The sequence below is a fragment of the Erinaceus europaeus genome, chromosome X, assembly GCF_950295315.1.
Source record: "Erinaceus europaeus chromosome X, mEriEur2.1, whole genome shotgun sequence".
Lineage (NCBI taxonomy): Eukaryota > Metazoa > Chordata > Mammalia > Eulipotyphla > Erinaceidae > Erinaceus > Erinaceus europaeus.
This window is the reverse complement of record NC_080185.1, coordinates 18,232,463-18,244,487: the sequence shown is the minus strand read 5'-3', so window position 1 is coordinate 18,244,487 and position 12,025 is coordinate 18,232,463. Positions and strand designations below refer to the sequence as shown.

General features: G+C 39.7%; 1 protein-coding gene across 6 annotated transcripts in view; it reads right to left on the bottom strand.

The window, feature by feature from the left end:
* The window catches only part of FGF13 (fibroblast growth factor 13), a 737,755-nt gene that overhangs the window by 291,749 nt on the left and 433,981 nt on the right, over positions 1–12,025 (bottom strand). For 5 of the 6 annotated variants that reach the window (XM_060183220.1, XM_060183224.1, XM_060183221.1 and 2 more), the window contains one exon: positions 11,667–11,834. The exons of the other annotated variant lie outside the window; for it this stretch is intronic. In XM_060183220.1, the coding sequence (XP_060039203.1) occupies positions 11,667–11,834 (168 nt within the window). The remainder of the gene's footprint in view (positions 1–11,666; positions 11,835–12,025) is intronic. 6 annotated transcript variants of the gene reach the window in all.

The following is a 12,025-nucleotide window of genomic DNA, read 5'->3' as shown; positions in this document are numbered from 1 at the left end:
TTCCTTTTCCTGGAAAGAGGACTGGTGGCAGGAGCAGTAAAGGTTCTAAGAGATAGTGGTTTCTTGAGAAACATTATGTCTTTGAAGTATCTATTAGTCCATTGAGGAAGGCATCATAGTAAAGGTGACCGGCAGAAATCGGATTTGGTTTGGAGTATTGCACCAAAGTAAAAGACTATAGGGGGAGGGTGGATTTTTAGGTCTGCCATAGGGGGTAGGGATACTGATTTTGGGTACTGGAAATGGTGGTAAACTATACTCCTATTAACTTATAATCTATTAATCACTATTTGTTTAGTATGTTGGGGAATATAGGTGGAATGTCTCAAGTTCTTTAACTGCCTAAATTTCACTGCCGTGTATATATTTCTCTAATCTAAGCACTTAATGTTTCTAATTTGTAACCTGATAGAATTATGACACTGGGCTTAAATTGTTAAAACATTTATAAAAAAAAAAAAAACCTCCCCCCCCCAAATACTAAATTAACTGCAACCTTAGACCAGATAGATAAAAATGATCTGATCTGGTCAATATCTAAGATATAGTAGTCAGTAGAATGACATAAATCATGGTGAAATCAAGTATTGTAAGGATCAAGTAATCATGGGACTTTCAAAGTAAACCTAGCTCCCAAGTAACTTGGTTGTAATATTAATTAATTATCTATTGACTTCTTTAACTGCAAGAAACCTTCCATATTCTCCACAAAATTCCTATTTCTCCCAATCCTTAACCCCCTGGGACTTTGCTTGTATTTCCTGATGCCTCTTCTCTTACCATTTACCCTGTTATAGTTCCTTTTGCTGACTTCAACTAAATTAATGAAATCAGCGCCTCCATGCCATAGTCTGCTGCTGCTACTTTTTTTGCTTCCGATTGTATACAGAAATGACAAACCTGAGATGTGACCCTTTCAACTACAATAATCTGGTGAGAACTTTCCCAACACATGGGACTACCAAGTTCCATTTCAGATGGTGTACTCTCTACCGAAGTTCATACATAGAATGAACAGAATATGCACTTACCTCTAAGGGTGTTGTAATAATTAAGATTTCCTCTATGAATTCTGGGAAAATGTCGACTGTTTGCACTAACATTTACCTGAAGTTAGAGAATAATATTCCAGCCAATGACAAAAGAAGATCCACTGCTGATATTGAGAACTTGGGGTTATAGCTAACACTAGGGACTCAGCGAAGAATTCACAGCAAGTCTTAACTAGCACTCTCATCTGTTGTGACATAATTCAACCAAACATTTTTAACAAACCATTTGTTTATAACATTACAGATTTTCAGGAGTACAGTTTCAGACTTCTTAAGTATATAAGCCTCATGCAATTTGCAGAGTGACAGTGCAGAGAACAAAATATGCACCAGAATCAGCATCATAATAATTAGAAATTATCTTTTTTTATCATTGCTAGAATACATGAAGAGTTTGGTTTTGCACAAAAAAAAAAACTGGGAGAGTGAAATGTTTGTGCTTTTCATTGATGGATTGTTCTATTACCTTTACACTGAATTTAGCTTTACTAATCATTTTATTCACTCTTTAGATCCTCTTTATCCTTGCAGATCCTTTCTCCTGCTCACTGTACACTTGCTGCTTCTCAATGGACATAATGGAAATTTGACCTGGAGCTGTCCTGAGAATAGAGATCTTAAAATAGCTGGGGTTCCTAGGCAGAAATATGTGAAGACATGAGTGGAAGTCAACATGTGATTTTGATGGGTTGGAGTGAGTGTGGATATTGGCTGTGAGGCAAGATAAGTGGTGATGAAATGCAGGATGCTGTATATCTCTCTCTCCCCTATTTTCAGCGGGGTGTGTGTGTGTTTATTCTGCTTTTCCTTAAGTTATCTCTGAAATATCTGGGATAATGGTCTTATAAGCATGAGGTCCCAAATTCAATCCCTGGCCTTACATGTGCCAGATAATGCTCTGGTTGTCTCTGAATCTCCTACTGTAAACAAACATAAATTGAGTATGACAAATGAAGGTCATAATCAGTGCACTAGACAATATTAGGAAGAATTTATAATCATGGAGAGCATGTAAAGTCTCCCAGTCAGTCAAAACCAGTTTCCCCACACATGTTACTGCGATTCTATCAAGCTGCAAGATCTGGTAATATCTACAAGACCAAAAGGCAATACACCAGTGAGAACCATGGGTATAACTTGAGTTGCCAAAGTCATGGGCAGCTTGAGTCAAATTTGGCAGTCACACCACAGAACAGCAGCAGTTAAGAAATAACAGGTCTTCTTGAACACACTGTTACACCCTGCTTCTTCTTCAACTTTTTTTTTGAGACATAAGGACCTGAGAAACAATAAAGGGCTAGCGGTATACCAGGTTAAGTGCAAGGACCTGTGCAAGGGTCCTGGTTCAATCCCCTGCACTCTTCCTGCGGGGGGGGGGGGCAGGGGGCGAAGACTAAGAGGGACGCTTCATAAGCAAAGAAGCAGGTCTACAGGTGTTTTCCTCTCTCCTCCTCTATCTCCCCCTCCCCTCTCAATTCCTCTCTGTCTCTATCCAATAAAATGAAAAAAAAAATGGCCTCCGGGAGCAGTGGATTTGTAGAGCAGGCATGAGCTTCAGCTATAACCCTGGAGGCAAAAAGAAAAAAAAAAAAAAAAACATGGGAAGGAAGAGAGGAAGGAAGGGAAGAGGGAAGGAAGAAAGGAAGGAAGGAAGGAAGGAAGGAAGGAAGGAAGGAAGGAAGGAAGGAAGGAAGGAAGGAAGGAAGGAAGGAAGGAAAGAAGGAAGGAAGGAAGGGAGAGAAAGAAACTATGCCACCCACAGAGGCAAGCTGAATCAGAACTGGAATGAATCAGAGCGTGATAAATGACTTGCATTAAAGGAAGTTGGCCACAAGATGGCAGCATAGCACTCCCACTGGAAAATTCAGGTCTTTCTGAAAAGCTGCCCCCCACCCCTCCCTGCTCTGAGTGCGTATTGTGATAACTGAATTCCTCACATGGCCCAGTGTTTTAAAGGCATCTATCCATCAGTGCTCTCTAATCATAAGACATCCCCTGAAGAGGCTCTTGCTATCAACATGAGAAAAAAAAATCCCAACTGACAGTTGACATCACACTGTAGACTATACCCTGAAGAGGTCTTTTGCTTTATCCTAAGGTTATAATCCAACCTGTTAGCACATTGACCTGGGGAGTTTTAAACAAATACCCACATCAAACCTTCACCAGAAGAGATTTTTTTGGGGTTTTTGATCAGAGGGCTGGGGACTGAGGCTGGGTTTAGGCATCAGGAAAATATAAAAGGCCTTCAAGAGACTGCAATGTGGGGTCAAGGTTGAGGTTCATTTAAGGTATCAGAAGCCATGCTGCTCAAAGGATGGACCAGGGATCTGTGAACTGTGTCGCTAAAAACATATTTTCCCATTTGGCTCAGCTGACAATATTTTTGCAAAGCAAGACAAGACTTTCCTGATGAAGGAAGTGGTGCATTGATTTATATTTTCAGAGCAGCTCTTTGTCACCGCATGAACTGGCAACAATCTCAGACCTAGCACAGCTCCAAAGGCCACTCGCTGAGAAGAACTTCCTGGAGGAAAGGAAGTGAGGGTCCATGACAAAGGGAATAACATTCATTTTCCAAAAGTGTGTTCCTTGTTGAAGTCCAGCGCTGATGGAAACTCACTTCATGGTGGAACCAGAATGGCATTCACAAGAGTGTGCTGGCAGATATTAACAGCCTTGGGAACATGGGGGACCCAGCAACAGGAAGAGCTTGTTTACTACTGAATTGTCCAGGCAGTGTTCTCAGAACCTTGTATAGACAGACTCCTTTGTACTGCTACTCTCTATTACTGTTGTGCAGACTTGGGGAAATGGGTATTTCACCATAAATCTGTCTTTAATTGTATTTTTTAATAAAGTTAAATTTTATGATGGGGTTTATAGTTAACAAAATTTATATAATTTTCCCATATTTGGGAGTTACTCTCTGCCCTGATCCAGATTTCTAGTCCTATTCCTAACTCTGACAACATCTCCCCAAACAATGCCTTTGGTCCACCTGCATGTTAGATGTCAGGATCAGGCAAAAATTAGTGAAGTCATGGGCCCATTGGAATATAACTAAAATAAACCTACTAGCTATTTCCAAAATGGAGGCCCCAAATATCATCTGCTATATTCTTGTCTTTAGGTTAGAGATGATTAAACGATTTGTTCTGCTTTATATCTTAATTGAGAGGGGAAGGTGAAATCAGGAGAAAGGAAGGAGAGAGAATTGCAGCACTAGTCAAATTTCCTTCCTTACATGTGGGAGCTGGGAGCATATCGTAATTGTAATGTGTTCACTCAACCAGGTGCTCCACCATCCAAACAGCAACAATCTGGTTGATGTTTCCTGATACCTAATTGGGAAACTCCTGGTGTGACCATTATTGAAGAACAGGTAAGTTCGGGTCTAACTTCTCTCCAAATGGCTGAGTCTGTAATCACTTAATGCGAGCAGAAGCAGCAGTGTGTAATTGTGTACACACTTAATCTAGGCAGATTCAAGGAATCAGAGGTGAGTGTGCTGTGGCAGAACAATTAAAATTCATTCAAGGTTGGGCCTTGTGGGATATGGAACCCAGTCTGCTTGTGGGAAAGAAGATAATGTTTATTCTAAGCTAAATGCTATGGTCTTCAAAATGTTGGCCTGAATTTGATTTCATCTTAGACCACATTTTTTTTCTTTTAAGAATCACATTTTTTTTTTTAAATCTGTGTTGTGACTCTGCAACCAAGTTGCCATTTGCTCCAAAGAGCTTTCTCTATTTCCCTAAACTCATATTTTAGGCCACAAATCAAAAGGCAAGGGGACCCAAACTCACAGTCATTTTGCCTTTTGGTTACATTTTTATTGATTTTTAACATTGGTTTATAGTATGATTTCAGACCATAGTTTTTTTTTTTTTTGTGTGTGTGTGTGTACACAACACATTGAGACAGCCACCCAAGTTTCTGTGCTAGATCACCAAATGGAACCCTATTTAAAGATAAATAATAGGGGGTAGGTGGTGTATCACCTGGTAAAGTGCTCAAGTTATAGTGCATAATGACACAGGTTCAAACCCCTGGTCCCCACCTACAGGGGAAAAGCTTCACAAGTGGTGAAGCAGGGCTGCAGGTGTCTCTCTGTCTCGTTCCCTCTCTATCTACCCCTCCTCTCTCGATTTCTGGTTAACTATATTCAATAAAAAAATAAATAATTTTTTAAAAAGACAAATAATAAAGTCATTAACAATTCACTGTCACCCAAACATCTGACCATGTATTTTTTTCCTAATAAAAACAAGACTATCACCTCAACTCACATCTTCAAGAGACAAAGAAAGAAACTAGTTATATCTTTCCTTTAAGTCAATATATTTCCTTGTGCCAAACATCAGAAGTTGTTCCTTAATTCTATCTTAGTGATAAAAGGATTTAACAACCGCATTTTTCATTAGATTAAACTGAGTTAATTCAAACAGCAAAGGGCCTCTTTGTCTCAAAGGGTCTGTATAAAAATGAGGAAGACATACAATGGAAGATAAAAAAAAAAGGTAAAGAAATAGAAGGGTAAAAATAAAAGTACCTTTCCCTCAGCATGTTCCTTAATATGCCTGCCTTCTTCCTCCTCTTCATTTAGATAAGACAGACAGTCATGGTGAAAAGACACCAAGACAGTCTCAAAGCAACAGTCACTGCAATAGAAACACATACTCCTCCCATAACATTGGTGGTCACTCAGTCTTGCTTTATTATGGTTGGGTATAAGATGCCATACTCCAGAGGCCAGGTGGTGGCTCATTTGGTGGAGTGCACATGTTAGAATACACAAAGATCCAGGTTCATCACCCAGTCTCCAACTGCAGGGGGAAAGCTTTGTGAGTGGTGAAGCATGCAGGTGTCTCTCTATCTTCTCTCTCTAAATCTCCTTACCCTCTTGATTTCAATTCCTGGCTGTCTCTATCAAAAAAGAAAAAGATTATTTAAAAAAAAATTTAAAGATGTCACACTCCACCACTACCCTGGAGCATAGAATTTTCTCCACCTTCCACCAAAGTCACTATGGTTGTATGCCTCTCTGAATAATAAGGTTATGGATGTCCTGAGGGAGATGGAAAGAGAGGAGAGAGAGAGAGAGAGAGAGAGAGAGAGAGAGAACATGCCCAATTACTCATGCATATTTAAAATCACGTGAAAACAGGAAGGTAGAAATGGGGACAAATGCTAGATTAAAAAATGACAATAAACTTCTGTATTCTACAATATTTCCCTCAATTTTGTTCACTTTTCAAATTCACTATGATAATCAGGATTTTTCAGTTGCAAAAGCAAATGCTGGAGGGCCACGGTTTCTCTCTCTCTCTCTCTCTCTCTCTCTCTCTCTCTCTTGGTTTTCAACAATCTCCACAAGCAAGCACGTGTTTCATGGTGTGATTCTTTTAAGCTATCTTCAAACTTTAGTAAAAATCACAAAGACTGGTGTTTAAAATTCAGCAACTAAGCTGAGAGTGCACTGACTGGCTTTTGGAAGCTATTGTCCATCAGTGATTTCACTTTGGGACACATGGCAGCACAATTAAAGAGAAGACAAAACAAAGAAAGAATGAAACTCTGAAGATTACACTTTCACACACCAAAAGGCTCCTAACAAAAGAGACAGATTTGGAAATGAGCTTCACTCTCCACAAGGCTTTCTTATAACCTCTGCTGGGGCTGATTCCACACTCACATACTTGTATGCACTGCTTCAACTAAATACAGTACTTACTGAAGGCTATATACTATGTGGCTTTTATGGAAAGAGGCACTTCACTGAAAATCACAAGAATTGGCAAGAGATTAAAGAAGCAATTTTGAAATTTAACTGCTCAGAAACAGACTTGTAATTTCCAGTGTAACTTGACATCACTACATTCAGAAAAGCCAGAGAGAAACTCCGATCCTTACTTATATATTGTTTTACATGGGTTCTAAAGGGTTCGGGGCAACACAACATATATTGAAAATGTGAGTCACCATGAGCAACTGTAAATCAGTCATCTGTAAAATTTAGATGCTCATAAACTATGAAAATAATCCAAGTATGGAACCATCACCCACTGAAAGAAACACCATTGGGTTGTCACAGATCAGAAATAGTTGGTCAACTTGATCCACTCAGAGGGAGGCAGAAAGTCAATTATAGCTTTATCATGAAACAATTAGGCCTATTTGACCTCATTTAACCATACCTACAACTCATCTGTATAAGATGTTCCTTTTTAAGATGGAAGGCAACTGTCAGATAATTTCACTCATGTGGAATCTAGAGAAATGATACACTAAACTTAAAGAAAAAACAACTCCAAACAGAAGCAAACCAGCTGTTTCTAAGACTCTGTGAGAAGTTTAATGCTGGGCATGGAGTGGAACTATACCTTGTAATCTTAAAATATTATAATCTAATATTAATTACAAATAAAACAAACTGAAAAAAACTTATTTCCCCTACCCTGGAGTTAAATGGATTTTTCACTTTTTCCTCGAGGGTAGTGGAACCACAAGCACATTAGAAGACTCTATACTGGCTGACTGGCATTGCCAAGTTCTAACAAGAGATAGTTTAAGCGATCTGTCTGTTCTCTTCACCTGTTGCAGAATGGGTGGTTATTGCAGCCAAGCTCAATTAAGGTCTCATGCTTTGGCACAGAGGTCACAGGAAGAGATATTCCATCAAATTGCTTGACATGAGAATATAATATGTCATGCTATGGTTGGAGTTTAGAATGAATATTCTATCCATTTGTAATAAAAAGGGATCTTAACATCTACTTATGAATATAGTGTAATGTCACAGAATTAATCAGAGGGAACTGAAGGTTGTACTTTACAGCATTTTAAATGCACTCTTGCAAGAGATCATCTGGGTTGCCAGAATGAACACTGAACCCTTCCAAGCCCAGTAACTTCACTTCCTGGAAGTGATAAGCTACCATATCCTACATGAAACAATCATGTTAATTTCTTACCATTGTTTCCTTATTTATCCAAGGTCTTTTCCATAACGTATTTTCTTTTGACCCCAACTAAGGCTTCCTGGCCCCTGTTATTTTGGAGAGAGTTCAAGTGACTTCCATTTAAGGTCTAGGTTTACCATTAGTTTCCAGGACCTTTTTGGAAGGACTTGCATCAAGATTATAAGTAGTCTTCAAAGGCTATCTTAGAAAAAAAAATCCTGGGGCCAGGGAGTGGCACATCCACTTTAGTGCAGACTTTACCAGGCACGAGAAGCTAGGATAAAGGCCTTAGGAACCACCCACAGGGCACAAACTTCATGAGTGGTGAATCAGTGTAACAGGTGCATCTCACTTTCTCTCTCCCTCTCTATGTTTCCCTTTCTTCTCAGTTTCTCTTTGTCCTATAAAATATAAAATAATCAAAAAGTAACTATTTATAAAAGAAAAACCTCTAATTAATGCAATACTACTTACAAACAATCCAAATTATAATAGTTTCAACTGGCAGGATAGCAAAACTAAGGGAGATTTTTCGTCTGAAAGAAGACGAAGGACCATCATTGAAGTACAAAAGTAAAAGAGTGAGAGCCACAGGAAGCACAACAGCAGCCATTCAACATGTGTCTAAAATGACAGGTTAAAAGCAAGCCAACCTAGTGTCAGGGAGGTGAACCACAACCCATTCCCTCAAGGAACCTTTGTATCAGTCACTAACAGTACACACAGTACTTTCTTGGTAAGAGCTGGAAATTAACACTCTGTCAAAATGGTATGTAACAAGTGGCTGAGACAAGAAACTGTACCCCCTGAAATCTATGATAGGTTGTAAAGAAATGTAACCCCAATAATGATAAACACGCCAACAAACTAAGCAACAAACGCATGTTTGCCACATTGAAGCAATAAAATCTACATATGTAATAAGCAAAACGGGACATGTTGGTCAACATTTCTCCTTTGGCTAGTTCTGCTTCTATTTCTATCACTGTCATGCCAGGTTCCCCTGCATTGCTTACCGCTGTGGTCTATTTACATAATCATTGTTTTGTTTGAGACCCACCCTGGTTTAATCCCCATTGGTTTAATCCCCACTGGTTTAATCCCCACTGGTTCACGCTCATTTTCCACTCTGCCCCCTTATCCTATGTACTTCCTTTTTTTTTTTTTCCTCCTCCAGGGTTATTGCTGGGCTCGGTGCCTGCACCATGAATCCACCGCTCCTGGAGGCCATTTTTCCCCCTTTTGTTGCCCTTGTTGTACCTTCATTGTGGTTATTATTATTGCCCTTGTTGACGCAATTCGTTGTTGGATAGGACTGAGAGAAATGGAGAGAGGAGGGGAAGACAGAGAGGGGGAGAGAAAGATAGACACCTGCAGACCTGCTTCACCGCCTGTGAAGCGACTCCCCTGCAGGTGGGGAGCCGGGGGCTCGAACCAGAATCCTTACGCCGGTCCCTGCACTTTGCGCCACATGCGTTTAACCCACTGCGCCACCGCCCGACCCCCTGTACTTCCTTTTATACCCTACCACATCCTTCCTGGAAAGTATAAATGCAGATGAATAAAGCCAGCATGGCATTGCATTCCTGCTCAGCCATGAGAGTTCCTGGTTCCTCTCCTGCGTCACTGAGTAGGCAGCAGCCTAAGTTGGCTCCAGAAGAGTTCTCTCCAACCCAGAGAGCACATGCCAGGGGAAGAAACACCCTCAGGCTAGCCCAGCATCTGGCCTCTGAACAGGGACCGGCAGGGACAGGTGTCTTACATTCAATCATTAAAAAAAAAAAAAAAAACAGAACTATTAAAGCAAGCCAAACTAAGTTTCTAACTAATTATTTGTCTAGATTAAGCCAACTGCTTCTTAAAGACCTTATGTTTTTTCTATTCAAATCAAACTTTTGATTTTTTTGGCCTGATAATGTAAGTATGAGACCAGTATCTACAATATATTGCTATACTACAGAAGGTGTCTTACACTTGTAAATGCACATGAATATACAAGCTTATATAATCTTAGAGGACAAAAAGCAGCAACTACTGGAACACATTTATATATAGTAAAGTAATTATGACTAGTTGAAGTTTTTTGTTTCACTAAATTTTTAAAATAAATTTTCAGTAAAGCATGAAATCAAGTGAGTATCTTCTCCAAGAAGCCATCAAAGAGTGATTTTACTCACTCACTTTAGAGAGTCACTACTTACATTTTCAGAGCCATATGCTTTGGCCTCAGAACTCACACCCAAAGCAGACCACTTAAAGGCCAAACTTGTGGCTAAAGAAAAATTGTAAACAAATAATTTATTTTTGGCTGATATATAATTAGAAATAGAAAAATATACACTTCTCACTGTCTGCTAATTAATATTAAAAACTCTTTGAAAAGGAGAGATTTTTTTAAATGTAGATATTTGCTTCCAAAATGATGAACTAGAGTTATTTGGAATCACTTGCTTCTACACCAAACTTTAAACAGAACCAGAGGCCAATCTTTTCTAGGTTAGAAAGACGATTGTAATGGGAAACCTATAATGGGGATCTTGGAATAAGAACAGTGCCATCTTCAGGAATTCATATAAAAGTGGCAATGGACAGGTGAACCCTGTCATGTCCAATGTCATTAATTCATAAACTGCATTGACAGTATTTGATATGGTGGAACAGGAGTTATCCTCTTCAAGTAAATAACAAGCATACACCATACAGATACTAAAGGCATGGCTGTGGCAAAAATTTTACCACATCTTTACTGTTATGGTAAAAAAAAGAAAGAAAGGAAGGAAGGAAGGAAGGAAGGAAGGAAGAAGGAAGAAAAGAAGGAAGGAAGGAAAGAAAGAAAGAAAGAAAGAAAGGGAAATAAAGGAAAGGGAAGGAAAGGAAAGGAAAGGAGAAAAGAAAAAATAAATCCCTGTTTGACACATACAAGCAAGTTAGCAAAAGTCAAGGAGTACTTATTCTGGAAAGATTAGGAACTCTAGAAATAAACTGATAGCATAGGTTGCAATAAACACCTCACTGGTCACAGATATGGTAACAACAAGGAGTTTTCCAAACCTGTATTTGAGCTGAAAAGGAAAACAAGACTACTTATCAGTTCCTCAAGGCATGCATCTCACTAAACAAAGTGCAACTGGGCGTGCATTACATGAGAGGTCTGGGCCCTGCTTCGGCGAAATAAGAAGATCATGAACATTCTTCAAGCACAATGCAGAAGCTTTATGGAGTGAAGGAGAGTTCAGAAATTTGAAACAATCTTCTCATGATTTCATTTTAGAAGTGCTATTCCTCAGCCGACTGCTGCTTCCGGAATGCAAGGTGATAGGAACAGATGGGGCCAGATGTTGGCTACAGGAGCAAGCAACTTTATCAGCCAAAATGGGGCAGTGTCATGACACCAGCTGAAAAGGTTTCAGCTTGGAGAAGCAGGAGGATGCCGCACACTGAGCCAAAGAAGACTGTGTTATCCAGTGTCCCATCTGAGACTGCATGACACAGTCACTAGCGAGCTGGGAGGGGGGTCCTTATAATACTCAGCAGACACCAGAGGGCAATGCACAATCCAAAAATTAAAAAGAGAGAGGGGGGAAGAAGAAAGAAAGAGAAAAAAGATAAAGAGAGAAAACAAGCAAAACACGGTCTGTCATGCACAAACCTTCAGGTTCTGTGTTCTCTTTGTGGTGCACTTGCTTCAGCGGGCAGCAGAAGATTTCGTGACACTTAGCACGAAAAGGGGACTCTTTTTTCTTTAACTCCGCAGATTGGATGGAATCTTGCCGTAACATAATGTATTCCTGTGTGCCAGGGGGGGCGTCATCCAGAACTGTGGTTACCACACAACAAAATGAACTCAAGTTAGGGCTTCATGATAGCAGCGAAGGACTTAAAACAAATTTACTCCCAAGGAAGACTAAAGAACAACATTGCCCAGAAAAGTTGCAAAGAGAAACATTTTCAAACTCACGGCAATCTTAATCTTGGGGGCTCAGGATAAAAATAATGAAGGCCTGGGAA